This window comes from Anomaloglossus baeobatrachus, chromosome 4, assembly GCF_048569485.1.
Source record: "Anomaloglossus baeobatrachus isolate aAnoBae1 chromosome 4, aAnoBae1.hap1, whole genome shotgun sequence".
Classification (NCBI taxonomy): Eukaryota; Metazoa; Chordata; class Amphibia; order Anura; family Aromobatidae; genus Anomaloglossus; species Anomaloglossus baeobatrachus.
This window is the reverse complement of record NC_134356.1, coordinates 663,557,145-663,583,323: the sequence shown is the minus strand read 5'-3', so window position 1 is coordinate 663,583,323 and position 26,179 is coordinate 663,557,145. Positions and strand designations below refer to the sequence as shown.

Genomic DNA, 26,179 nt, shown 5'->3' with positions numbered 1-26,179 from the left:
TATGTACAGCTGGTATAACCTGGGCATCTCCTGTATATAATTATATATGTACAGCTGCTATAACCTGGACATCTCCTGTATATAATTATATATGTACAGCTGCTATAACCTGGGCATCTCCTTTATATAATTATATATGCACAGCTGGTATAACCTGGGCATCTCCTGTATATAATTATATATGTACAGCTGGTATAACCTGGGCATCTCCTGTATATAATTATATATGTACAGCCGGTATAACCTGGGCATCTCCTGTATATAATTATATATGTACAGCTGGTATAACCTGGGCATCTCCTGTATATAATTATATATGTACAGCTGGTATAACCTGGGCATCTCCTGTATATAATTATATATGTACAGCCGGTATAACCTGAGCATCTCCTGTATATAATTATATATGTACAGCTGGTATAACCTGGGCATCTCCTGTATATAATTATATATGTACAGCTGGTATAACCTGGGCATCTCCTGTATATAATTATATATGTACAGCTGGTATAACCTGGCATCTCCTTTATATAATTATATATGCACAGCTGGTATAACCTGGGCATCTCCTGTATATAATTATATATGTACAGCTGGTATAACCTGGCATCTCCTGTATATAATTATATATGTACAGCTGGTATAACCTGGGCATCTCCTGTATATAATTATATATGTACAGCTGGTATAACCTGGGCATCTCCTGTATATAATTATATATGTACAGCTGGTATAACCTGGGCATCTCCTGTATATAATTATATATGTACAGCTGGTATAACCTGGGCATCTCCTGTATATAATTATATATGTACAGCTGGTATAACCTGGGCATCTCCTGTATATAATTATATATGTACAGCTGGTATAACCTGGGCATCTCCTGTATATAATTATATATGCACAGCTGGTATAACCTGGGCATCTCCTGTATATAATTATATATGCACAGCTGGTATAACCTGGGCATCTCCTGTATATAATAATATATGTACAGCTGGTATAACCTGGGCATCTCCTGTATATAATTATATATGCACAGCCGGTATAACCTGGGCATCTGCTATAGATAATTACAAGTGTTGGCACCATTCAAATTGTTCCGGAAAATGAAGTATTTCTCCCAGAAAACTATTACAATTACACATGTTTATTTCCTTTGTGTGTATTGGAACAACACAAAAAAAATTGAGTAAATAAAGGCAAATTGGGCAGAATTTCACACAAACCAATTTGTGCAGTCAAAATTGTTGTCACTTTCAAAAATTGTGGGTAAACAACTTTGTTTCAAGCATGTGATGCCCATTCAGACTCACCTCTTGCAAGTAACAGATGTGGGCAATATGAAAATCACACCTGAAACCAGATAAATAGGGGAGAAGTTGGCTGAATCGTTGCATTGGGTGTCTGTGTGTGCCACACTAAGCATGGAGAACAGAAAAAGGAGGAGAACTGTCTGAGGACGTGAGAACCAAAAATGTTTAAAAATATCAACAATCTCAAGATTACAAGTCCATCTCCAGAGATCTTGATGTTCCTTTGCCCATGGTGCGTAACATAATGAAGAAGTTTACAACCCATTTCACTGTAGCTCATCTCCCTGGATGTGGCCGGCAGAGAATAATGGATGAAAGGTTGCATCACAGGATAGTCTGGACGATGGAAAAGCCCCAATCAAGATCCAAAGAAATTCCAGCTGTCCTGTAGCTCTGGGGGCATCAGTGTCAGAGCTAACTATCCGTCCACATGTGAATGCAATGAAACGCTTGTGGACGGTTATATGAAGTGATTGATTGGGGGAGTATGAAGTAAATATTGGGGTGTTTTTCTTTCCTGGCCACATTCTGTACATGTCGGTGTACCTCGGCGTTTATCGGCTCCATCACGTGATGTTGTGCCACCATGTCTGACCCTGTGTCCTGTCTGATTTCAGGGGGCAGCCCTATGGACAGTCCGAGGAACTTCTCCCCGAGTGCAGCCGCTCACTTCTCTTTTGCATCTTCACGCAGGTAACGGGGGGTTCACAGTAATAGATGGGGGGGGGGGGGGGGTTGTGCCCTGATGGAAGCCTTTTCCGTGTTTTGCTTATTGCTTCTCCTCTCAGCAGGACAGATGGCCGCCGCTGGTCTCTGGCTTCCCTTCCATCATCCGGGTATGGGACGAATACTCCGAGCTCCACCGTATCGGTGAGTCGGGGGCTCGGAGGTAGAGTTACACTTTAAAGCATAGTATTTGTGTATCTACGCTGTCTAGTAGTACTCACCTCCCGGACCGGTGCCGTAAACTGCCCACTGTGTGTCCCGGTGGGGATGGTGCCGTCCGGGGGATGTGTGAACTTTCCTTCATGGGTTGAGTAGAGTGGACACCTCTGTAAGGCTAAGTTCACATTTCCGTTGTTTTGTATCAGTCACATGCGTCGCTTGACGCATGTGACTGATGCGCTGTTTAACGCTGTACAACGGATGACAAAGAACAGAATTCTTTGACGGATTCCGTTGTGTGCGGGGGGGGGCAGAGTTCGGGGGGGGGGGAGCTGAGCGGGGCCGTGGCACTGAGGACGTCAGTGCCGCAGGGACTGCAGGACAGGTGTGTGTGTGTGTGTGTGTGTGTGTGTGTGTGTGTATACACATGCTGAATGCGAGAGGGGGCGGAGCCGAGCGGGGGGCGGGGCCAGGCGCTGAGGATGTCAGTGGCAGTGCTGCGGTCTGCATGGCTGGGGACAGGTGAGTGTATCTGTGAGTGAGTGTGTGTGTGTGTGTGTGTGCATGTATGTATGTATGTATGTGTGTGCACATGCGGAGTGCGGGAGGGGGCGGAGCCGAGTGGGGGGCGGGGCCAGACGAGGGTGTCAATGGCAGTGCTTGTCTGCATGGCTGGGGACAGGTGAGTGTATCTGTGAGTGAGTGTGTGTGTGTGTGTGTGTGTGTGCATGTATGTATGTATGTGTGTGCACATGCGGAGTGCGGGAGGGGGCGGAGCTGAGTGGGGGGCGGGGCCAGACGAGGGTGTCAATGGCAGTGTGTGTGTGTGTGTGTACACACATGTGCGGAGTGCGGGAGGGGGCGGGGCCGAGCGGGGAAGTGTCGGCCTCCCTGCACACGTAACCAGACTAAATATCGGGTAGCAAAGCACCCGATATTTACCTTGGCTACCCGATATTTACCTTGGTTACGGGCCTACACCGCTTAGCGCTGGCTCCTTGAACCGTAACCAGGGTAAATATCGGGTAACCAACCATAGCTGGTGACGTGTGCAGGGAGCCAGAGAGCATGCGCAGCGAAATCCGACGGATCTCGCTGCTCAAAAAACGTTACATGCTGCGTTCCTCCCGCCCGGCGGTCAGTCGTTCCACGACTGATCAGTCGGGCGGAGGGTGCAACGCAGCATCATCAGTCACAATCCGCTGCTCATACAAGTCTATGGGAGCAACGGAATCCACTAAACGGATTCCGTTGTTTACAAGAGCAGCGGATTGTGACTGATACATTTTAGCGGAAATGTGAACTTAGCCTAAGTCACATCTTCCCATCACTTTTGTCCTCTATTTCCTCATTTCCCTTTCTTCTGTAACCCACGTTCTTTGTCTTCCTCGGTGGGTTCCCGCGGTCTCTCCTTCCCGCAGTCGTCCTCCTCTTCTCAGGAACGTCTTCACCAGTTACCATTCCAGCCCACCTTGGACGAGCTCCACTTTCTTTCCAAGCATTTTGGCAGTACGGAGAGTATCCCCGATGATGACTGCGGTCGGCGGTCACCAGCAGTCAGACCACGGTCTCGAAGTCTAAGGTCAGTCCACTTCCTGTGCTCCATATTGGTCAGGACTCCAGCGTGTTAGTGATCGGGGTGGTGGTCACCATTAGTAGCCAAAGCAATCTAACTGGTATTTAAAAAGACTCCAGATTATATCTACAACCTAACAGAAACAGTGGAGCAGCACTGAGCATGTGCGACCAGACAGGAAGTAGAGTAGTGGAGCAGTAGTGAGCATGTGCGACCAGACAGGAAGTAGAGCAGTGGAGCAGCACTGAGCATGTGCGACCAGACAGGAATTAGAGTAGTGGAGCAGTAGTGAGCATGTGCGACCAGACAGGAAGTAGAGCAGTGGAGCAGCACTGAGCATGTGCGACCAGACAGGAAGTAGAGTAGTGGAGCAGTAGTGAGCATGTGCGACCAGACAGGAAGTAGAGCAGTGGAGCAGCACTGAGCATGTGCGACCAGACAGGAAGTAGAGTAGTGGAGCAGTAGTGAGCATGTGCGACCAGACAGGAAGTAGAGTAGTGGAGCAGTAGTGAGCATGTGCGACCAGACAGGAAGTAGAGCAGTGGAGCAGTAGTGAGCATGTGCGATCAGACAGGAAGTAGAACAGTGGAGCAGTAGAGAGCATGTGCGACCAGACAGGAAGTAGAGCAGTGGTCGCACGTGCTCACTAGCACTTCATTCATGCACAAGACTTTTGGACACTATTCTCATTATTGTCAGGGTTTCCACCAATCAAACCATATGTCTATGGGACAGCCAATTTAACCTTTTCACTACCGAGGACGTAACGGTACTTCCTAAATCACGAAGGGGTGATCACCACTGGCTGCTGCAGTGAGCCGATAGTGATTCCCGCACATGTCTGCTGATTTGTACAGCAGACATGTGTGCCTCGCAGGCGCAGATGGATCCGCGATCCACCCGAGCCTGTTAACCCCTTAAATTGCGCTGTCAAAATGTGACCTCACGATTTAAAGTGCCACAACGGGGAGCATGTCTTTACCCATCACCATCGGATGCAATCACGGGGAGCCGAGGGATGCCATGGTAGCACAGGGTCATGTAATGACTCTTGTATCATGACGAATTTCCTGTTGCAGCCGACAGAGCAGTGGCTGTAACAAGAGCGGAACATTTCTGCTGATTAGAGCGATGCTGCTCTAATCAGGAGAAATGAATGAGCGATCAGACTGCTGATCCTTATAGCTCCCTAGGGGGACTAGTAAAATAAAATTTAAAAAAAAAAAAGTAAAAAAAAGTTTTAAAAAATGTAAAAAAATAAAAAAAACCCAAAAAGTTCTAATCACCCCCCATTCACCCCATTGAAAATTAAACGGTTAAAAAAAATACACACATTTGGTATCACCGCGTTCAGAAATGCCCGATCTATCAAAATATAAAATCAATTAATCTGATCGGTAAACGGCGTAGCGGAAAAAAAAATCCAAACGCCAAAATTACGGTTTTTGATCCTCGTAAATTTTGGCGCTCAAAATGGCGCATCTGCGCAAAAATGATATAATGAAAAACGTCAATTTGAGACGGAAAAATAAGCGCAAAAAGTGGAAAATGGCACAAAGTGCGCCACTTTTTTTGGACAAATTTCTGAAGTTTTTTAACCCCTTAGATAAAAGTAAACCTATACATGTTTGGTGTCTACGAACTCGTACTGACCTGGGGCATCATACCCACACATCAGTTTTACCATATAGTGAACACGGTGAATAAAATAACCCAAAAACTATCGTGCAGTCACGTTTTTTTGGACATTTTTCCGCACTTGGATTTTGTTTCCCATTTTCCAGTACACTATATGGTAAAACGTATGGTTACATTGAAAAGTACAACTCGTCCCGCAAAAAAACAAGCCCTCATATGGCAAGATTGACGGAAAAGTAAAAAAAGTTACGGCTCTCGGAAGGAAGGGAGCAAAAATGGAAAATCGCCGGTCGAGAAGGGGTTAATAAGTGACGCAGTCCTATTTACCAGTCGCGGTGGCCTTATCCTGCAGGAGCTGGGAAGACGGCCAGGTGGAACCATAAGGGACCGGGACAGGGTAGTGGCCCGCTGGTACCGAACTGGGGAACTGACTGGAAACCGGAGCACCATGGGGGTACTCAGACCCAGAACGAGGCCCAGAAGCCACTGTGGAGGCGCTGGCTGTAACATTGTGTGTTTGTCTCTATGTTATACACCACAGTGACAGAGTACCGTTTTCTATCCTCAGCCCCGGACGATCACCTTCCTCTTACGATAATGAAATTGTGATGATGAACCATGTGTATAAAGAGAGGTTCCCAAAGGTAAGGATGGAGCGCCCCGTACCGGCGAGTAATCATCACCTTAACATGTTACTGTGGCTAAAGAGGCACTCCGGCTAATTCAGGAAGCCGGTGTAATAAAGGCGCCACATGCAAAGAAGAAAGGAGCGTGTCATCAGAAATTGAACCGTACTTGGAAAGTTTTACATTTACCACATTTTTGAAAGAATTTTTGGTAATTTGTTTACAATAAGTGATATCACAACTCACCTCCTCCTCTTCCTCTATAATACTGATAACACCTCTATATACATTAGATAACAAAGGATCCACCAGTCACAATTGGCGATATCACAGCTCACCTCCTCTCCCTCTTGTACAATGACTGATAACACCTCTAAATTACAGTAGATAACACAGGATCCCACATTTCCAATAGTTGATGTCAGCCTTCTCCCCTTCCTGTATAATACTGATAACATCTCTATATACAGTAGATAACAAATGATCCACTATTCACAATAAGGGATGTTACAGCTTACCTCCTCCCCCTCTTGTACAATGACTGATAACACTTCTATATACAGTAGATAAAACAGGATCCACATTCACAATAGGTGATGTCACAGCTCACCTCCCCCCATACAATGACTGATAACCCTGTATACAGTAGATAACACAGGTTCCATCATTCACAATAGGTGATGTCACAGCTCACCTCCTCCTCATTCTGTACTATGACTGATAAATCCTCTATATACAGTAGATAACACAGGATCCACCATTCACAATAGGTGATGTCACAGCTCACCCCCCCCTCCTGTACAATGACTGATAACACCTCTATATACAGTAGATAACACAGGATCCACCATTCACAATAGGTGATATCACAGCTCACCTCCTCCTCCTGTACAATGACTGATAAATCCTCTATATACAGTAGATAACACAGGATCCATTATTTACAATAGGTGAAGTCACAGCTCACCACCTCCTCCCTCTCCTGTACAATGAATGATAACACCACTATATACAGTAGATAACACAGGATCCTCTATTCAGAATAGATGTCACAGCTCACCTCCTCCTGTAAAATGACTGATAACACCTTTATATACAGTAGATAACACAGGATCCACCATTCACAATATGAGATGTCACAGTTCACCTCCTCCCCTTCCTGTACAATGACTGTCAACACAGGATACACATTCACAATGGTTGATGTCACAACTCCCCTCCTGTGAAATGACTGGTAACATCTCTATCTACAGTAGATAACACAGGATCCACCATTCACAATAGGTAATATCACAGCTCACCTCCTCATGTACAAAGACTGATAACACCTCTATGTACAGTAGATAATATAGGATCCACCATTCACAATAGATAATATCACAACTCACCTCCTCCCCCTCCTGTACAATGGCTAATAACACTTCTATATACAGTAGATAACACAGGATCCATTATTCACAGTAGGTGATATCACAGCTCACCTCCTCCTCCTGTACAAAGACTAATAACTCCTCTATATACAGTAGATAACACAGGAGCCACAATAGGTGATGTCACAGCTCACCTCCTCCTCTTTCTGCAATTACTGATAACACAGCTATATACAATAGATAACTTAGTATCCACCGTTTACAATAGGTGATGTCACAGCTCACCTCCTCCTTTTCCCTGTACAAGAACCTTTGCATAGATCACAGAACACAGTTTGAACACGCGCAGACATTATTAGCAGCAAACCTGCTTTCTGATGGTTTCCAGGCAGCAATACAAATTAAAACAGTAAAGAAAGTACAGATTTTTTATCTTATTTATATTGCTGATGCTTGCAGGAGGGATTTCTGTCTTTTTTAAGATCAGTTCGGTCCAATTGCTGACCCTCTCCCCCACCCTCAGCTTATTAGAGGTGTTGCAGCGCCATCCACTGTATAGTGGCTGTGAGTGGTACTGCAGCTGCAATTTTTTTTTTTTTTATGTAAAAATCCTCTTAAATAAAAAAAACAAAAAAAAAACATAAAATAAATAAAGTAATTATTTCTTCTTCCCAGGCCACAGCTCAAATGGAGGACCGGCTCCGAGTATTTATCTCCAATTTCTCTCCCGAAAACGTCCTGCCTTTGGCCGATGGCGTCCTGAACTTTATCCACCACCAGATTGTGGAGCTGGCGAGAGACTGCCTGACCCGGAGCACCGAGGGGATGATCACCAGTCCCTACTTCTACCAGCTGCAGGATAACCTGGACAAGCTGCTGCAGGACGTAAGGGGCAGAGGAATGGTGGGGGGATCAATATGGGGGGATTCTGCTATCTCATATCACTGCACACAGTTCACACTGTGCAGTAAAGCAGCATGCAGTAATCCACAGGAGAAGGGACATGACGGTGGGATATAGACCAGTGAATAACCTCCTCTGTGCTCCGCAGGTGGTGGAACGCTCCGAGGGATCAGAGGTGGCCTTTATCGCCCAGCTGATGAAGAACCTGCTTATTATCATCTCGCGGCCGGCCCGTCTCCTGGAATGTTTGGTGCGTCAATCATCATGTGTGTTGTCAGATAATATTACAGACCGTGAACGGAGGTTTCCCTGTGAGTCCTGATTCCCCACCCACTCATACAGAAAGTCTGTGACTCCTGATTCCCCACCCACTCATACAGAAAGCCTGTGAGTCCTGATTCCCCACCCACTGATACAGAAAGCCTGTGAGTCCTGTTTCTCCACCCACTGATACAGAAAGCCTGTGACTCCTGATTCCCCACCCACTCATACACAAAGCCTGTGAGTCCTGATTCCCCACCCACTGATACAGAAAGCCTGTGAGTCCTGTTTCTCCACCCACTGATACAGAAAGCCTGTGAGTCCTGATTCCCCACCCACTGATATAGAAAGCCTGTGAGTCCTGATTCCCCGCCCACTCATACACAAAGCCTGTGAGTCCTGATTCCCCATCCACTGATACAGAAAGCCTGTGAGTCCTGATTTCCCACCCATTGATAAAGAAAGCCTGTGAGTCCTGACTTCCCACCCACTGATATAGAAAGCCTGTGAGTCCTGATTCCCCGCCCACTCATACACAAAGCCTGTGAGTCCTGATTCCCCACCCACTGATATAGAAAGCCTGTGAGTCCTGATTCTCCGCACACTCATACAGAAAACCTGTAAGTCCTGATTCTCTACCCACCCATACAGAAAGCCTGTGAGTCCTGATTCTCCACCCACTCATACAGAAAGCCTGTAAGTCCTGATTCTCTACCCACCCATACAGAAAGCCTGTGAGTCCTGATTTCCTACCCACTCATACAGAAATCCTGAGTCCTGATTTCCCACTCATACAGAGAACCTGTGAGTCTTGATTACCCGACACTCATACAGAAAGCCTGTGAGTCCTGATTCCCCACCCACTGATACAAAAAGCCTGTGAGTCCTGATTCCCCACCCACTGATACAAAAAGCCTGTGAGTCCTGATTCCCCACCCACTGATATAGAAAGCCTGTGAGTCCTGATTCCCCACCCACTCATACAGAAAGCCTGTGAGTCCTGATTCCTCACCCACTCATACAGAAAGCCTGTGAGTCCTGATTCCCCACCCACTGATACAAAAAGCCTGTGAGTCCTGATTCCCCACCCACTGATATAGAAAGCCTGTGAGTCCTGATTCCCCACCCACTGATATAGAAAGCCTGTGAGTCCTGATTCCCCACCCACTCATACAGAAAGCCTGTGAGTCCTGATTCCCCACCCACTGATATAGAAAGCCTGTGAGTCTTGATTCCCCACCCACTCATACAGAAAGCCTGTGAGTCCTGATTCCCCACCCACTGATATAGAAAGCCTGTGAGTCCTGATTCCCCACCCACTCATACAAAAAGCCTGTGAGTCCTGATTCCCCACCTACTGATATAGAAAGCCTGTGAGTCCTGATTCCCCACCCACTGATATAGAAAGCCTGTGAGTCCTGATTCTCCACCCACTCATACAGAAAGCCTGTGAGACCTGATTCCCCACCCACTGATATAGAAAGCCTGTGAGTCCTGATTCCCCACCTACTGATACAAAAAGCCTGTGAGACCTGATTCCCCACCCACTGATATAGAAAGCCTGTGAGTCCTGATTCCCCACCTACTGATACAAAAAGCCTGTGAGACCTGATTCCCCACCCACTGATATAGAAAGCCTGTGAGTCCTGATTCCCCACCCACTGATATAGAAAGCCTGTGAGACCTGATTCCCCACCTACTGATACAAAAAGCCTGTGAGTCCTGATTCCCCACCCACTGATATAGAAAGCCTGTGAGTCCTGATTCCCCACCCACTGATATAGAAAGCCTGTGAGACCTGATTCCCCACCCACTGATATAGAAAGCCTGTGAGTCCTGATTCCCCGCCCACTCATACAGAAAGCCTGTGAGTCCTGATTCCCCACCCACTCATACAGGAAGCCTTGAGTCCTGATTCTCCACCCACTGATATAGAAAGCCTGTGAGACCTGATTCCCCACCCACTCATACAGAAAGCCTGTGAGTCCTGATTCCCCGCCCACTCATACAGAAAGCCTGTGAGGCCTGATTCCCCGCCCACTCATACAGAAAGCCTTGAGTCCTGATTCTCCACCCACTCATACAGAAAGCCTGTGAGTCCTGATTCTCCACCCACTCATACAGAAAGCCTGTGAGTCCTGATTCTCCACCCACTCATACAGAAAGCCTGTGAGTCCTGATTCTCCACCCACTCATACAGAAAGCCTGTGAGTCCTGATTCTCCACCCACTCATACAGAAAGCCTGTGAGTCCTGATTCTCCGCCCACTCATACAGAAAGACATATAATTTTTTCATTAACAGGAGTTTAATCCTGAGGAGTTTTATCACTTATTGGAAGCAGCCGAGGACCAGGTGAAGGAAGGAAACCTCAAGACGGACATACCCCAATACATCCTGCGACAGCTGGGACTCACAAGAGACCCCTTCCCAGGTAAGGTCCCATCACAGACCCCATTACTGTTACAACCTACGCAGTTTACCCTATAACCAAAGCCGAATTCTTCTACAGAGGTAGCTGCTGAAGAACCTCTTACCTTGGAAACACACACACCAGAGAGCGAAGATACTGGAGAGGTAAGAGGCCATGTCCGGCTCCGTCCATGCATCCTTATAAGACATAGATAGGTTTTTTGCTTTGATGCGTGTATTTTGGACTAAAAACAGATTTTGCAATTGAGTTTCGGTAAAAAATTGGGCTCCTTTTGCTTTTACATTCTTTTTTTCCTTCCATGGTCATTGCTGGTTGCAGAATGAGTTAACTTAGGAACGCTCAGTGAGCTTGGGGAGTTTATATCTCATTTATCTGTATTTTGCTGAGCTCCTCGCAACCGGTTTATAGAAACAGTGATGCAGGTATAAGCTGGCTGAGAGGAGCTTAGAAGAAAACTGGTAAAAGAGTTACAGACTCCCGAAACTCACTGACAGAGTCTCAGTTTCTTCATTCTGCAGCCCGTAATGTGCAGATAAAAAAAGACCATGCAAAAGACAAAAGGTGAACAATTGTTATAGAAACTTAATTGGAAAAAAATATTTTTATTCCCTACCTCCAAAAAGCATGTTTAACGCACCGACTTTCTTACTTATTTAGGGAAAAGGCGCCACTAAGCCAATCAGACCCCCTGAGGAGAGCGATTTTGAAAACATTAAACTTATCAGCAATGGTGCCTACGGGTGAGTGGATCAGAAATTACCCAACATAGCACAGTCCAGGGGTGGCGTGGGTGGGGTGGGAGGGCGAAAATAGAGAACACAGAAAGTTAGGTCCGTTTGTGAGACACACAGACAGATATACCAGTCTCACATTGACTGCAGCAGCTGAATAGCCGACTGCTGAGACTTCCTGCTGAGAGAGGGGGGAAAGAGCTGCCTCCTCGCAGGCGGGACACAGAGCCTGCCATATAACTGATCCTAGGCCTACACACCTTACTGGTAAAAGAAAGAAAAACGCTGGGATAGTTCTATGGATTTTATATTATCGAGTTTGTCCAAATTTGGAAATAGTTTTAATGTCATGTTCCCATTAACCTGCAGATATAGGGTCAATCATTACAATTGGGAGAAAATGAATTTCATTCCTCCTGGTATCTGCCGGCTTTCAGTCATTTTTCCATGGATCTGCCAGCTTTCAGTCATTCCTTCTGGGATCTGCCCATTTTCAGTCATTTTTCCTGGGATCCACCGGCTTTCATTCATTACTCCTGAGATCCACCGGCTTTCTGTCATTTCTCCTGGGATCTGCCGACTTTAAGTCATGCCTCCTGGGATCTGCCAGTTTTCAGTCATTCCTCCTGGGATCCGTCAGCTTTCAGTCATTCCTCCTGGGATCTGCCAGCTTTCAGTCATTTTTCCATAGATCTGCCAGCTTTCAGTCATTCCTCTTGGGATCTGCCAGTTTTCAGTCATTCCTCCTGGGATTCGCCAGCTTTTAGTCATTCCTCCTGTGATCCGCCAGCTTTCAGTCATTCCTCCGGGGATCTGACAGCTTTCAGTCATTTTTCCAGAGATCTGCCGGCTTTCAGTCATTCCTCTTAGAATCCACTTGCTTTCAGTCATTCCTCCTGGGATCTGCCAGCTTTCAGTCATTCCTCCTGGGATCCGCAGTCTTTCCTCCTGGGATCTGCCAAGTTTCAGTCATAGCTCATTATGTGCAACAGCTATATTCACGCCCTGGCTGTTTGATTGACAGCTCACCCTGCAGCGCATCAGTGCAGGGCTGGCTGTCAGTCAGAGTGTCGGCGGTGTGCTTACAGAAACGGCTTACTGTATACTGAATGATGACTGAAGCCGCACCTCTATGACTGAAAGCATTTGGTTATTTAGAGGAATAACGTTTTTTTTTCTCCTGGTAGCCAACCTTCAGTGAGAACAACATTGAAACTCTATTAACCCGCATATTGACCCCATACCTGCAGGTCTCTTTACAATCATTTATTTGGTGCTAAATATTTTGTTTTACTAAACATTTGTGTTGCACTGCCTATTGCTGGCTGCAGAATGAGTTAACTGAGAATCTGTCAGTGAGCTCTGGCAAGAGCATTTATAACTCTTTTATCCATCACTTTGTGAGTTCTACTCAGCTGAATTATGACCACATCAAAGTTGAATGCTCTGGAATAACACAGGCAGGCAGCTTTTTGCTAGTTTTCTGATGTGAAACATCTCGAAATGTTTGGAATTTTTTTCTTTGATCGACATAAGTAGTTTTCACAGCAGTCCTGATTTATACGCCGACTTCTAGAGCACATTTTTGGGTAGATATGGCGGCAGGATGATATTTAGGTCTGTGATCTGTGATTCTCTGGCTTTTGGGTCGCTGTCTTTCCGCTAACAGAGCAGTGTATCTGGTCCGGCACCGGGAGACCCGACAACGATTCGCCATGAAAAAAATCAACAAGCAGAACCTGCTGCTGAGGAACCAGGTGCACCAGGCCTTCGTAGAGCGAGACATCCTGACCTTCGCACAGAACCCGTTTGTGGTCAGCATGTTCTGCTCCTTCCAGACCCGGAGACACCTCTGCATGGTGATGGAGTATGTGGAAGGTGAGATACAGAGTGGTGCCAATAGATGGGCGGCCATAGAGGGATGAGGGGTACCTGGAGGGGACGCACCCTGATACTCACCACCTTCCCTTCTCCCATCCCTATTGACATATTGCACTTTGGGCTGCCCCTCTACCTCCAGTTTCTCACTCCGCGTCTCCCCATCTTGTGCCCGGCAGGGGGTGACTGCGCCACGCTCCTGAAACACATTGGCGCCCTCCCTCTGGAGATGGCGCGCTTATACTTTGCTGAGACCGTCCTGGCCTTGGAGTACCTACATAACTATGGGATCGTCCACCGGGATCTGAAACCTGACAAGTGAGTAGGGCCGTGTTCACACACACTGCTAAGAATGAGGTAGGTTTCATATGTCCTCATGATGTCCGGCCGGCCCACAGGTCTGCTGACCCCAACTCAGCAGCCTCATAGGCGTATATGATAAGACATAGGATGGGGAGTTCTGGTCAGGAGACCCGCGCCCGGCCCATTTTGGAACCATGAAAATGTGGACGTGTGAAACCAGCGTTAAGGGCAAACTGACTGACAACCATCTTGTCAGTTGTCGGTAGCCATAGTGCGTCCCGTGGATCCGGACATCCTCCAGTTATGGGCGGCTCTGTGGTGTCTTCTCTTCATCCTCTGTGCCGTCATGTCTCTCTCCTTCTTCTTTTATCATCAGTCTGTTAATAACGTCGATGGGACACGTGAAGCTCACAGACTTCGGCCTGTCTAAGATGGGGCTCATGAATCTCACCACTAATTTATACGAAGGACACGTGGAAAGTGAAGCCAGAGAATTCCTGGACAAACAGGTGAGTCTGCTGCGTGTGTAACCCCTCCGGTGTGCCACCATGTGGTGGATGGAGCAGGGGCCATGTCACATAGCTCCTCCCTGTTGTCTGTATCACCCTGTGGTGGGAGGAGATGACTCCATGTCACATAGCTCCACCCTCCAATCTGTGCTACCCTCTGGTGGATGGAGCAAAGGCCATGTCAGAGAGCTCCTCCCTATTGTCTGTGTCATCCTATGATGGGTGGAGCAATGGCCATGTCACATAGCTCCTCCCTCTTGTGTGTGTCACCCTGTTATGGGTGGAGCAGATTCCATATCACATAGCTCCTCTGTCTCGTCTGTGTCACCCTGTGGTGGGAGGAGCTAACTCCATGTCACTTGGCCCGTCCCTCCTCTCTGTGCCAAAATGAATTGTGAGGAGTAGATACAATGTCACATAGCTCCTCCCTCCTGTCACCCTGTTGTGGGAGGAGCAGACTCCATGTCCCATAGCTCCTCCCTCCTATTACCCTGTGGTGGGAGGGGCAGACTCCATGTCCCATAGCTCCTCCCTCCTGTTACCCTGTGATGGGAGGAGCAGACTTCAGGTCACATAGCTCCTCCCTCCTATCACCCTGTGGTGGGAGGAGCAGACTCCATGTCCCATAGCCCCTCCCTCCTATCACCCTGTGGTGGGAGGAGCAGACTCCATGTCACATAGCTCCTCCCTCCTGTCACCCTGTGATGGGAGGAGCAGACTTCAGGTCACATAGCTCCTCCCTGATGTCTGTCACCTTGTGGTGGGAGGAGCAGACTCCATGTCACATAGCTCCTCCCTCCTATTACCCTGTGGTGGGAGGGGCAGACTCCATGTCACATAGCTCCTCCCTCCTGTTACCCTGTGATGGGAGGAGCAGACTCCATGTCACATAGCTCCTCCCTCCTATCACCCTGTGGTGGGAGGAGCAGACTCCATGTCCCATAGCCCCTCCCTCCTATCACCCTGTGGTGGGAGGAGCAGACTCCATGTCACATAGCTCCTCCCTCCTGTCACCCTGTGATGGGAGGAGCAGACTTCAGGTCACATAGCTCCTCCCTGATGTCTGTCACCTTGTGGTGGGAGGAGCAGACTCCATGTCCATAGCTCCTCCCTCTTGTCTGTGTCACCCTGTGGTGGGAGGAGCAGACTTCAGGTCACATAGCTCCTCCCTCTTGTCTGTGTCACCCTGTGGTGGGAGGAGCTGACTCCAGGTCACATAGCTCCTCCCTCTTGTCTGTGTCACCCTGTGGTGGGAGGAGCTGACTCCAGGTCACATAGCTCCTCCCTCTTGTCTGTGTCACCCTGTGGTGGGAGGAGCTGACTCCAGGTCACATAGCTCCTCCCTCTTGTCTGTGTCACCCTGTGGTGGGAGGAGCAGACTTCAGGTCACATAGCTCCTCCCTCTTGTCTGTGTCACCCTGTGGTGGGAGGAGCTGACTCCAGGTCACATAGCTCCTCCCTCTTGTCTGTGTCACCCTGTGGTGGGAGGAGCAGACTTCAGGTCACATAGCTCCTCCCTCTTGTCTGTGTCACCCTGTGGTGGGAGGAGCTGACTCCAGGTCACATAGCTCCTCACTCTTGTCTGTGTCACCCTGCGTTGGGAGGATCAGAGGCCATGATTTTCCTCTTGTACATGTAGGTGTGTGGGACCCCAGAGTACATAGCACCAGAGGTGATCCTGCGTCAGGGCTATGGAAAGCCTGTGGACTGGTGGGCTATGGGCATTATCCTGTATGAGTTCCTGGTGGGCTGTGTCCCGTTCTTTGGTGACACCCCTGAAGAGCTGTTTGGTCAGGTGATCAGTGGTGAGTACAGACGCTTCTTCTAGTCCTGGTGTGATGGCGCCTCCTGGTGGCATAAGTGCATATCTGTCTGTACCAGCTTTCTGTGGGTTCTTTGTAGCCCTGCAGTTCACCGGTTCTGGCTCCACCATGGCTCACTTGTCTCTCCTCGCTCTTCTCTAGATGACATTGTGTGGCCGGAGGGCGAGGAGGCCTTACCAGCCGATGCCCAGAACCTGATCTCCAGCCTGCTGCAGACGGACCCCTTACTCCGGCTCGGCACAGGTGAGGCCGTACACTTAATCGGGAACCCACTGATGATTCTGCTCCGCGTTATCCGGAAAAGTCAGCAAATTCTAAACATCTCTCTCGTATAGAAACTTCCGCATAATCAAATCGTAATCCATCCCGCAAAGCCAAATTTCCATTTTGCATGAGTGTGCAAGCCTGGGATTATAAAAGTGCCGAACCTGCACCTCTGGCCATGCAATCCCTAAAATCCTCTGCATCAGCGAGGAGTAACGCTGAATTACCAGAAGCTCCCGATTAAGACCGGTTACTGATCTGCAAAGGATGAAAAAATGGGAACAAAATTCGCAAAATATCAGGATATTTTTCAGTATTGACTATGAGATCCAGAAATCCCAAGACTTACAGCCTCGGCCGCTATCACTGAGGATTTTAATGGCCGTGTGAGGAAGGTTCTCCCTCTGAATGCACTTGGCTAAATCATCAAGATCCTCTGCTGGCAGCTCCTATGTAATTGTTGACTAATGACTAATGTGCTCGATGGGAGACAAGTCCGGAGACCCTGCAGGCCATGGGAGCAGGTTTAGGCCACGCAGGCTGCTCACAGTACTTTAGCAACATGCGTCCTGGCATTGTCATGTTGAAAAGTGGAGCTTGGGACACTTTAGACACTAGTCCCGCCACCAAATCAATGTCACACTGAGGTAGTAGTGCACCTGGAACAAAGAATAGAGGGGTCCGTCCAAATATGTCACTCCACACCATAATCCCGGGAGTAGGATTGGTAAAGGCGTCTTCATGACATTGCCCACATGGTGTCCAGACCAATCTCTGGCTACCATGTGCCATGATTTTAGCATGACTTTGACTCTGCAGGACCAATGCATGTACGTTGTTGTCTTAGAGGTTAGGTCTGAGGGGAGGGGCCTGTTCAGTCATACCTCGTCCTGGAAAACGCCGCTATATCTTGTTGTTGTTTTCTCCGGGATGCCGCCAGTGATAGCTCCTGCCCTGCAACGTGCAACTGGTTCCTCTGAGTGTACTCTGATCAAGTCCCGCTACCCAGTACTGTTCTCACTGACCTCCGTACCCCCTGCCTGGTCTGACCTCCGTCCCTCCTGCCCAGCCTTACCTCCCTGCCCTCCTGACTCTGGTCCTGTTCCGTGTCCTCACCTCCACTTCCTCCTCTTTGCGTACTTTTTCTCCCCGACCTCCGTCCCTCCTGCCCGGTCTGTCAACCCTGTCCTCCTGACCCCGATCCCGTTCCGTGTACTGACCGCCGCTCCCTCCCCTGTTCGTACTTGTTCTCCCTGACCTCCGTCCCTGCTGCCCGGCTTGACCTCCCTGCCCTCCTGACTCCCGTCCTGTTCCGTGTCCTCACCTTCCCTCCCTCCCCTGTGCTTACTTGTTCTCCCTGACCTCCTGACACCGGTCCTGTTCCGCGTCCTCACCTCCGCTCCCTCCCCTGTGCTTACTTGTTCTCCCTGACCTCCTGATGCCGGTCCTGTTCCGTGTCCTCACCTTCCCTCCCTCCCCTGTGCTTACTTGTTCTCCCTGACCTCCTGATGCCGGTCCTGTTCCGCGTCCTCACCTCCGCTCCCTCCTCTGTGCTTACTTGTTCTCCCTGACCTCCTGACGCCGGTCCTGTTCCGCGTCCTCACCTCCGCTCCCTCCCCTGTACTTACTTGTTCTCCCTGACCTCCTGACGCCGGTCCTTTTCCGCGTCCTCACCTCCGCTCCCTCCCCTGTGCTTACTTGTTCTCCCTGACCTCCTGATGCCGGTCCTGTTCCGCGTCCTCACCTCCGCTCCCTCCTCTGTGCTTACTTGTTCTCCCTGACCTCCTGACGCCGGTCCTGTTCCGCGTCCTCACCTCCGCTCCCTCCCCTGTACTTACTTGTTCTCCCTGACCTCCTGACGCCGGTCCTTTTCTGCGTCCTCACCTCCGCTCCCTCCCCTGTGCTTACTTGTTCTCCCTGACCTCCTGATGCCGGTCCTGTTCCGCGTCCTCACCTCCGCTCCCTCCTCTGTGCTTACTTGTTCTCCCTGACCTCCTGACGCCGGTCCTGTTCCGCGTCCTCACCTCCGCTCCCTCCCCTGTACTTACTTGTTCTCCCTGACCTCCTGACGCCAGTCCTGTTCCGCGTCCTCACCTCCGCTCCCTCCCCTGTACTTACTTGTTCTCCCTGACCTCCTGACGCCGGTCCTGTTCCGCGTCCTCACCTCCGCTCCCTCCCCTGTGCTTACTTGTTCTCCCTGACCTCCTGACGCCGGTCCTTTTCCGCGTCCTCACCTCCGCTCCCTCCCCTGTGCTTGTTCTCCCTGACCTCCTGACGCCGGTCCTGTTCCGCGTCCTCACCTCCGCTCCCTCCCCTGTGCTTGTTCTCCCTGACCTCCTGATGCCGGTCCTGTTCCGCGTCCTCACCTCCGCTCCCTCCTCTGTGCTTACTTGTTCTCCCTGACCTCCTGATGCCGGTCCTGTTCCGCGTCCTCACCTCCGCTCCCTCCCCTGTACTTACTTGTTCTCCCTGACCTCCTGACGCCGGTCCTTTTCCGCGTCCTCACCTCCGCTCCCTCCCCTGTGCTTGTTCTCCCTGACCTCCTGATGCCGGTCCTGTTCCGCGTCCTCACCTCCGCTCCCTCCTCTGTGCTTACTTGTTCTCCCGGCCTCCGACCTCGGTTTTGTTCTTGGACTTGGGTTTGCTTACTCCTCGGTACAGACGTGACATCCCGGCATAGACCTTGGCTGATTGACTATCCCTGCTTTTGTGTTAGCGACCTCTAGTGGGTCTCTGTCTTACTGCACTCAAGAGTCCCAGCGCCCCCTAGTGGTAGCTTTACACCATTGGGTGCAAGAGAAAAGTGGGACTCATCATTCGTGAGGACAGGCCTCCATTGCCATCTCAGGCTACATTCACCAGGGAACCTCACATCAGTCCTACTGCCGGGATTATGGTGTCGGCTGGCATAGTGTACAGTAGCCGGACCCCTCTAGTCTTCATTCTAGGTGCACTAACAGCTCAATATTACATTGCTTTGGTGGTGGAACCAGTGGTTTGGCCGTTTCTCCAAAGTGTCCCAAGAGTCGTTTTATCAACAACTCCAGGACAAATGTTGGTTGTACTACTGTAAGTAGCCTGCGTGGCCTAAACGTGTTTTCTGCAGCATCTCTGGACTTGTCTCCCATCGAGCACATCTGGGATATTACACAAGAGCTGCCAGCAGAGGATCTTGATGATTTGTGTGCCCAAGTGTCACGATGTGACAGGGAAATATGGAGCACAACGCGACACACAACACAAGGGGTAAACCGGGGACACTTTAACAACGGTGGGCCCTACGTGAGTGAAGGGGAAGATGGACACCTCTTCCCCTTACCTGCAACTTTACTCTGTACTCCTAGCCAGGCCCTACACAGGTTCCTCACCTGACGCCGTGCAGGAACCTGAAACACTGAGTGACCCTACAATAGTCCTGGCTAGTGAGTGGACAGGTAAGGGATGCTAACCCCATCGCTGCACTGAAACAACACATAAGGGAAGGAAAACAGACGGAGTAAGCACACCAACAGACTCCTGCAGTCAGCACCAAGACTGCAGCCACCACCGCAACTTCCAGAGAGGGCTCCACCAGCTCCTTCCAACTCCCTGCCAAGGAGTGATTAACCGACACCCTCTACTGGTAGCAGAGGGTATATATTGGGACAACCGTGACAGCAAGTGCATTCTGTACCTTCCTCAGAAGACCATTAGTAACCTCACTGATAATACGTGTCTGGATTTTGTTTGTCCTCCTTCTCATTTACCCTTTTATTACCCTCTAGGTGGCGCAATTGAGGTGAAGGCTCACAAATTTTTCACAGATTTGGACTGGAACGGATTGCTGAGGCAGAAGGCAGAATTTATTCCCCATCTGGAGGCTGAGGACGACACCAGCTACTTCGACAGTGAGAATGATACTTGTGATATGATGTATATACTTGAGATGCATCCTCTTGTGGTAGGCCGGTAAGTCGGTGTGACAACTTTCTTTTTGCTTTTGCAGCCCGGTCCGATCGTTATCAGCACATTAACTCGTACGATGAAGATGATACAAACGATGAAGACTCGGTGGAGATCCGGCAGTTTTCATCCTGTACTCCAAGGTTCAGTAAAGTAAGTGCACCCCTTATGTAAATCGCTAGTGATGGGCGGACTCGCAGATAACCGTGACCGGTGGGTCCCTGTTATCTGTTTACTAAAATCAGGTTCCGGTCTGGATTCCGGTCCCCGTATAAGTCTATGAGGACCAGAATCTGGCAATTAAAAATGTTGGTAGAAGGGATAGGGGGATAGGAGCGCGTGCGCTTTAGTTACCGAGCCTCTGTCATGGCGGTACACTGCTTCCAGGCCCATCATTCACTTCTGGGGCCGACAATTAACCTTCATTGAATATTCACTGCTTTCCCCGCCCACCGGCGTTTGTGATTGGTTACAGTCAGATGCGTCCCCCACCCTGAGTGACTGCTTCCAATCACAGACCCGGGTCTATATTGTACAGTAAAAAAAAGAATAAATAAAAAAAGTGGTGTAGGGTTTCCCTGTATTATGATACACAGCAAAGATAAAGCATACGGCTACTTGCTGGAGCCCCCAGCCGTGCGCTCATCTTGGCTGTGTATCAAAATAAGAGGAATCGCATGGGGCTTTTTATTTTATTTAAATTATTTAAATAAATAATTTTAAAAAACGGCGTGCGGTCCCCCCCCAATTTTGATACCCAGCCAAGATAAAGCCCAACAGCTGGGGTCTGGTATTTTCAAACTGGAGAGGCCTATGTTTATTAGGCTCTCCTCAGCCTAAAAATAGCAGCCTGCAGCTGCCCAGCATTGTCGCATCCATTTACCTGACTCTTCCTGATTGCCCAGGTGTGGTTGCATTTGGGTAATAGCAGGGGTTAATAACAACTCACAGCTGCCACTAAGCCCTAGATTAGTACTGGGGAGGGTCTATGAGACACCCGCCATCACTAATCAGTAAGTGAAAGTAAATAAACACAACCACCAAAAAAAATTCTTTATTTGGAATAAAATACAAAGAAACACCCTCTTTCACCACTTTATTAACCCCTAAAAAGCCCCTGCAGGTCCGACATAATCCACACGAGGTCCCGCGACAGTTCAGCTCTCCTACATCAGTCACAGTGCGCAAACCGCGCAGATCCGGACTTTTACAGTCAGAGTCCGCCCAGCAGTATATATCGCACACGTGACAGTGGTGCGCTCATTGTATTTTCACTCACTTTGTCCCCTTTCTCCAGGTGTACAGTAGCATGGAGCAGCTGTCCCAGCTGGAGCAGAAGCCCTCCACCCCTGTCCAAGACTCCACCAAGCAGGAGAGGTCCGAGAGGACGAGCAAGAGAGAGACCCTCGGCGGAGTCACCTTGAGAGACCGCTGCTGGAGGACCGTGTCTCCAGAGATGTGAGTGTGAGACACCCACACCCAATACGGGACCCTAGGGAAGGTCTTGCCTTTTTAATATCTCTGCTTTCAATCAGTGAATGGAACTATTACTTTTCGGATTGACAGAAAGGATAAAACTGCCTGTAACGCTCGTCCTGTCAAAATTGCAGACCCCAGACATGAACAGACTCCGTAAGGGAGGTCTGACGGGCACGGCTGGCACCGCAGCGTGGTCTTCATTGTAACATGAAACCATATATGACAGGCACTAATCAGAGATGTGGGTTTGGTACAGTTGTATCCAGTATAGACAGTGCAATTATTTAGTTTTGATATTTTGTTACAGTGTATCAGTGCAGGTATAATGCATGAGTCACACGGGCTCCGCTCACAGAGGATTGTTTAGACTGGATGCAATTGTAACAAACCTTCTGGCTGCGAGACGCAGTGTTTAGGCTCCCTTGGTAAGATAAATTCCTTGATATAGTAGTGCCAAGAGTGCGGACAGGCAGCTTGATATAGTAGTGCCAAGAGTGCGGACAGGCAGCTTGATATAGTAGTGCCAAGAGTGCGGACAGGCAGCTTGATATAGTAGTGCCAAGAGTGCGGACAGGCAGCTTGATATAGTTGTGCCAAGAGTGCGGACAGACACCTTGATATAGTAGTGCCAAGAGTGCGGTCAGACACCTTGATATAGTAGTGCCAAGAGTGCGGACAGGCAGCTTGATATAGTAGTGCCAAGAGTGCGGACAGGCAGCTTGATATAGTTGTGCCAAGAGTGCGGACAGACACCTTGATATAGTAGTGCCAAGAGTGCGGTCAGACACCTTGATATAGTAGTGCCAAGAGTGCGGACAGACACCTTGATATAGTTGTGCCAAGAGTGCGGACAGGCATTTTGATATAGTAGTGCCAAGAGTGCGGTCAGACACCTTGATATAGTAGTGCCAAGAGTGCGGACAGGCAGCTTGATATAGTAGTGCCAAGAGTGCGGACAGGCAGCTTGATATAGTAGTGCCAAGAGTGCGGACAGACACATTGATATAGTAGTGCCAAGAGTGCGGACAGGCAGCTTGATATAGTAGTGCCAAGAGTGCGGACAGGCACCTTGATATAGTAGTGCCAAGAGTGCGGACAGGCAGCTTGATATAGTAGTGCCAAGAGTGCGGACAGACACCTTGATATAGTAGTGCCAAGAATGCGGACAGACACCTTGATATAGTAGTGCCAAGAGTGTGGACAGGCACCTTGATATAGTAGTGCCAAGAGTGCGGACAGACACCTTGATATAGAAGTGCCAAGAGTGCGGACAGGCAGTTTGATATAGTAGTGCCAAGAGTGCGGACAGGCAGCTTAATATAGTAGTGGCAAGAGTGCGGACAGGCAGCTTGGAACAGAAACACTGAGTGTGCAGGCAGACATGTGTAACAGCAAAGGCGAGTGTGCTGACAGGTATATTGGAACATCAGAGTGTGAACAGACACTTTGTAACAACAAAGAGGTGAGTGTGCAGACAGGCATGTTGGAACATCAGATCCGAGTGTGTGGACAGGGACCTTGAAGCATCAGAGCTGAGTGTGCGGGTAGATACCTTATAACAGCAAAGGCGAGTATGGCGACAGGCACCTTGTAACATCAGAGCCGAGTGTGCTGACAGACACCTTGTAACATCAGAGCCGAGTGTGCTGACAGACACCTTGTAACAGTAGATATATATATATATATATATATATATATATATATACAGTCATATGAAAAAGTTTGGGCACCCCTATTAATGTTAACCTTTTTTCTTTATAACAATTTGGGTTTTTGCTATTTCAGTGTCATATATCTAATAACTGATGGACTGAGTAATATTTCTGGATTGAAATGAGGTTTATTGTACTAACAGAAAATGTGCAATCCGCATTTAAACAAAATTTGACAAAAGTATGGGCACCTCAACATAAAAGTGACATTAATATTTTGTAGATCCTCCTTTTGCAAAAATCACAGCCTCTAGTCGCTTCCTGTAGCTATTAATGAGTTCCTGGATCCTGGAGGAAGGTAGATTTGACCATTCCTGTTTACAAAACAATTCCAGTTCAGTTAAGTTTGATGGTCGCCGAGCATGGACCGCCGCTTCAAATCATCCCACAGATGTTCAATGATATTCAGGTCTGGGGACTGGGATGGCCATTCCAGAACATTGTAATTGTTCCTCTGCATGAATGCCTGAGTAGATTTGGAGCGGTGTTCTGGATCATTGTCTTGCTGAAATATCCATCCCCTGCGTAACTTCAACTTCGTCACTCAGTCCATCAGTTATTAGAGATATGAAACTGAAATAGCTGTTGCAAAAACCCAAATTGTTATAAAGAAAAAAGGTTAACATTAATAGGGGTGCCCAAACTTTTTCATATGACTGTATATTTATATATATATATATATATATATATACTAGAAGGTGGCCCGATTCTACGCATCGGGTATTCTAGAATTTACGTATTGTGTAGTTCATGTATGATTTTTGTTATATATATATATATGTTGTGTGTAGTTACCAAGTGTTTGTGTAGGCGCTGTACATGTTCTGGGTGTTGTCTGGGTGTGACGGGGGTGAGAGCGGTGTTGTATGTGTGTTGCGTTGTTTGTGGAGCGCTGTGTGTCTGTAGCGTTGTGTGTTGCGCGGTTTGTGTGTGTGTGGTGTGTTTTGGGGGGAGGTATGTTTTGTGCAATGTGTGTGTTGTGCGGTATGTGCGTATATTTGTGTGTGCCGCGGTGTTTGTGTGCAACGTTGTCTGTGTGTGTAGGTGTCTGTGTAGGGCAGTTGTTTGTGGTTCCCAGTGTGTGTGTGTGTGTGTGTGTTGTGCACTTCCCATCGTGCTCCATCCGCCATGCTGCGCACTCCCAAACGTGCACCATCCGCCATGCTGCGCACTCCCAAACGTGCACCATCCGCCATGCTGCGCACTCCCAAACGTGCTCCATCCGCCAGGCTGCGCACTCCCAAACGTGCTCCATCCGCCATGCTTCGCACTCCCAAACGTGCTCCATCCGCCATGCTGCGCACTCCCAAACGTGCTCCATCCGCCATGCTGCGCACTCCCAAACGTGCTCCATCCGCCATGCTGCGCACTCCCAAACGTGCTCCATCCGCCATGCTGCGCACTCCCAAACGTGCTCCATCCGCCATGCTGCGCACTCCCAAACGTGCTCCATCCGCCATGCTGCGCACTCCCAAACGTGCTCCATCCGCCATGCTGCGCACTCCCAAACGTGCTCCATCCGCCATGCTGCGCACTCCCAAACGTGCTCCATCCGCCATGCTGCGCACTCCCAAACGTGCTCCATCCGCCATGCTGCGCACTCCCAAACGTGCTCCATCCGCCATGCTGCGCACTCCCAAACGTGCTCCATCCGCCATGCTGCGCACTCCCAAACGTGCTCCATCCGCCATGCTGCGCACTCCCAAACGTGCTCCATCCCCCATGCTGCGCACTCCCAAACGTGCTCCATTCCCCATGCTGCGCACTCCCAAACGTGCTCCATCCCCCATGCTGCGCACCCCTCATTGTAATCCATCCCCCATGCTGCACCAGCATCAGCCTCTCTACCCGCAGCATCAGCCTTCTGTCCCCAGCATCAGCCCGTCTCTGTCCCCAGCCTCAGCCCCTCTCTGTCCCCAGCCTCAGCCCCTCTCTGTCCCCAGCCTCAGCCCCTCTCTGTCCCCAGCCTCAGCCCCTCTCTGTCCCCAGCCTCAGCCCCTCTCTGTCCCCAGCCTCAGCCCCTCTCTGTCCCCAGCCTCAGCCCCTCTCTGTCCCCAGCCTCAGCCCCTCTCTGTCCCCAGCCTCAGCCCCTCTCTGTCCCCTCCTCTGGCGACACTCACACACACGATCGCATCCACTCACACACACGATCGCATACACTCACACACACCCGATCCCGACACTCACACACACGATCGCATCCACTCACACACACGATCGCATCCACTCACACACACGATCGCATCCACTCACACACACCCGATCCCGACACACACACACCCGATCGCATACACTCACACACACAGACACTGACGATATCGCACATACGCGCTCACAGTCACAACATCCGGAGATACCACATGCTTCTGGCCATGTGATCCTCCGTCAGGTCCTGGAAGGTCACAACAGCACAGTATCGAGGCCGAGAAGCAAGGGATATCGCCGGATGCTGTGAGTGTGTGGATGCGATGTGATGTGTGTGTGAGGTGTGTGTGAGAGTGAGTGTGAGTGTGAGCTGATGTGTGTGTGT

At 49.3% G+C, this 26,179-nt stretch overlaps 1 protein-coding gene across 5 annotated transcripts in view; it reads left to right on the top strand.

The window, feature by feature from the left end:
• Positions 1–26,179, top strand: part of MAST1 (microtubule associated serine/threonine kinase 1) — a 111,210-nt gene that overhangs the window by 70,864 nt on the left and 14,167 nt on the right. For 3 of the 5 annotated variants that reach the window (XM_075346588.1, XM_075346591.1, XM_075346590.1), the window contains 17 exons: positions 1,934–2,009; positions 2,105–2,186; positions 3,623–3,783; positions 5,984–6,059; positions 8,087–8,296; positions 8,463–8,564; positions 10,879–11,008; positions 11,087–11,151; positions 11,666–11,748; positions 13,409–13,617; positions 13,797–13,935; positions 14,297–14,429; positions 16,069–16,234; positions 16,394–16,495; positions 20,281–20,403; positions 20,502–20,611; positions 21,756–21,916. In XM_075346588.1, coding sequence (XP_075202703.1) covers positions 1,934–2,009; positions 2,105–2,186; positions 3,623–3,783; positions 5,984–6,059; positions 8,087–8,296; positions 8,463–8,564; positions 10,879–11,008; positions 11,087–11,151; positions 11,666–11,748; positions 13,409–13,617; positions 13,797–13,935; positions 14,297–14,429; positions 16,069–16,234; positions 16,394–16,495; positions 20,281–20,403; positions 20,502–20,611; positions 21,756–21,916 — 2,128 coding nt within the window. The remainder of the gene's footprint in view (positions 1–1,933; positions 2,010–2,104; positions 2,187–3,622; positions 3,784–5,983; positions 6,060–8,086; positions 8,297–8,462; positions 8,565–10,878; positions 11,009–11,086; positions 11,152–11,665; positions 11,749–13,408; positions 13,618–13,796; positions 13,936–14,296; positions 14,430–16,068; positions 16,235–16,393; positions 16,496–20,280; positions 20,404–20,501; positions 20,612–21,755; positions 21,917–26,179) is intronic. The other 2 variants (XM_075346589.1, XM_075346592.1) reach the window with 1 other exon arrangement.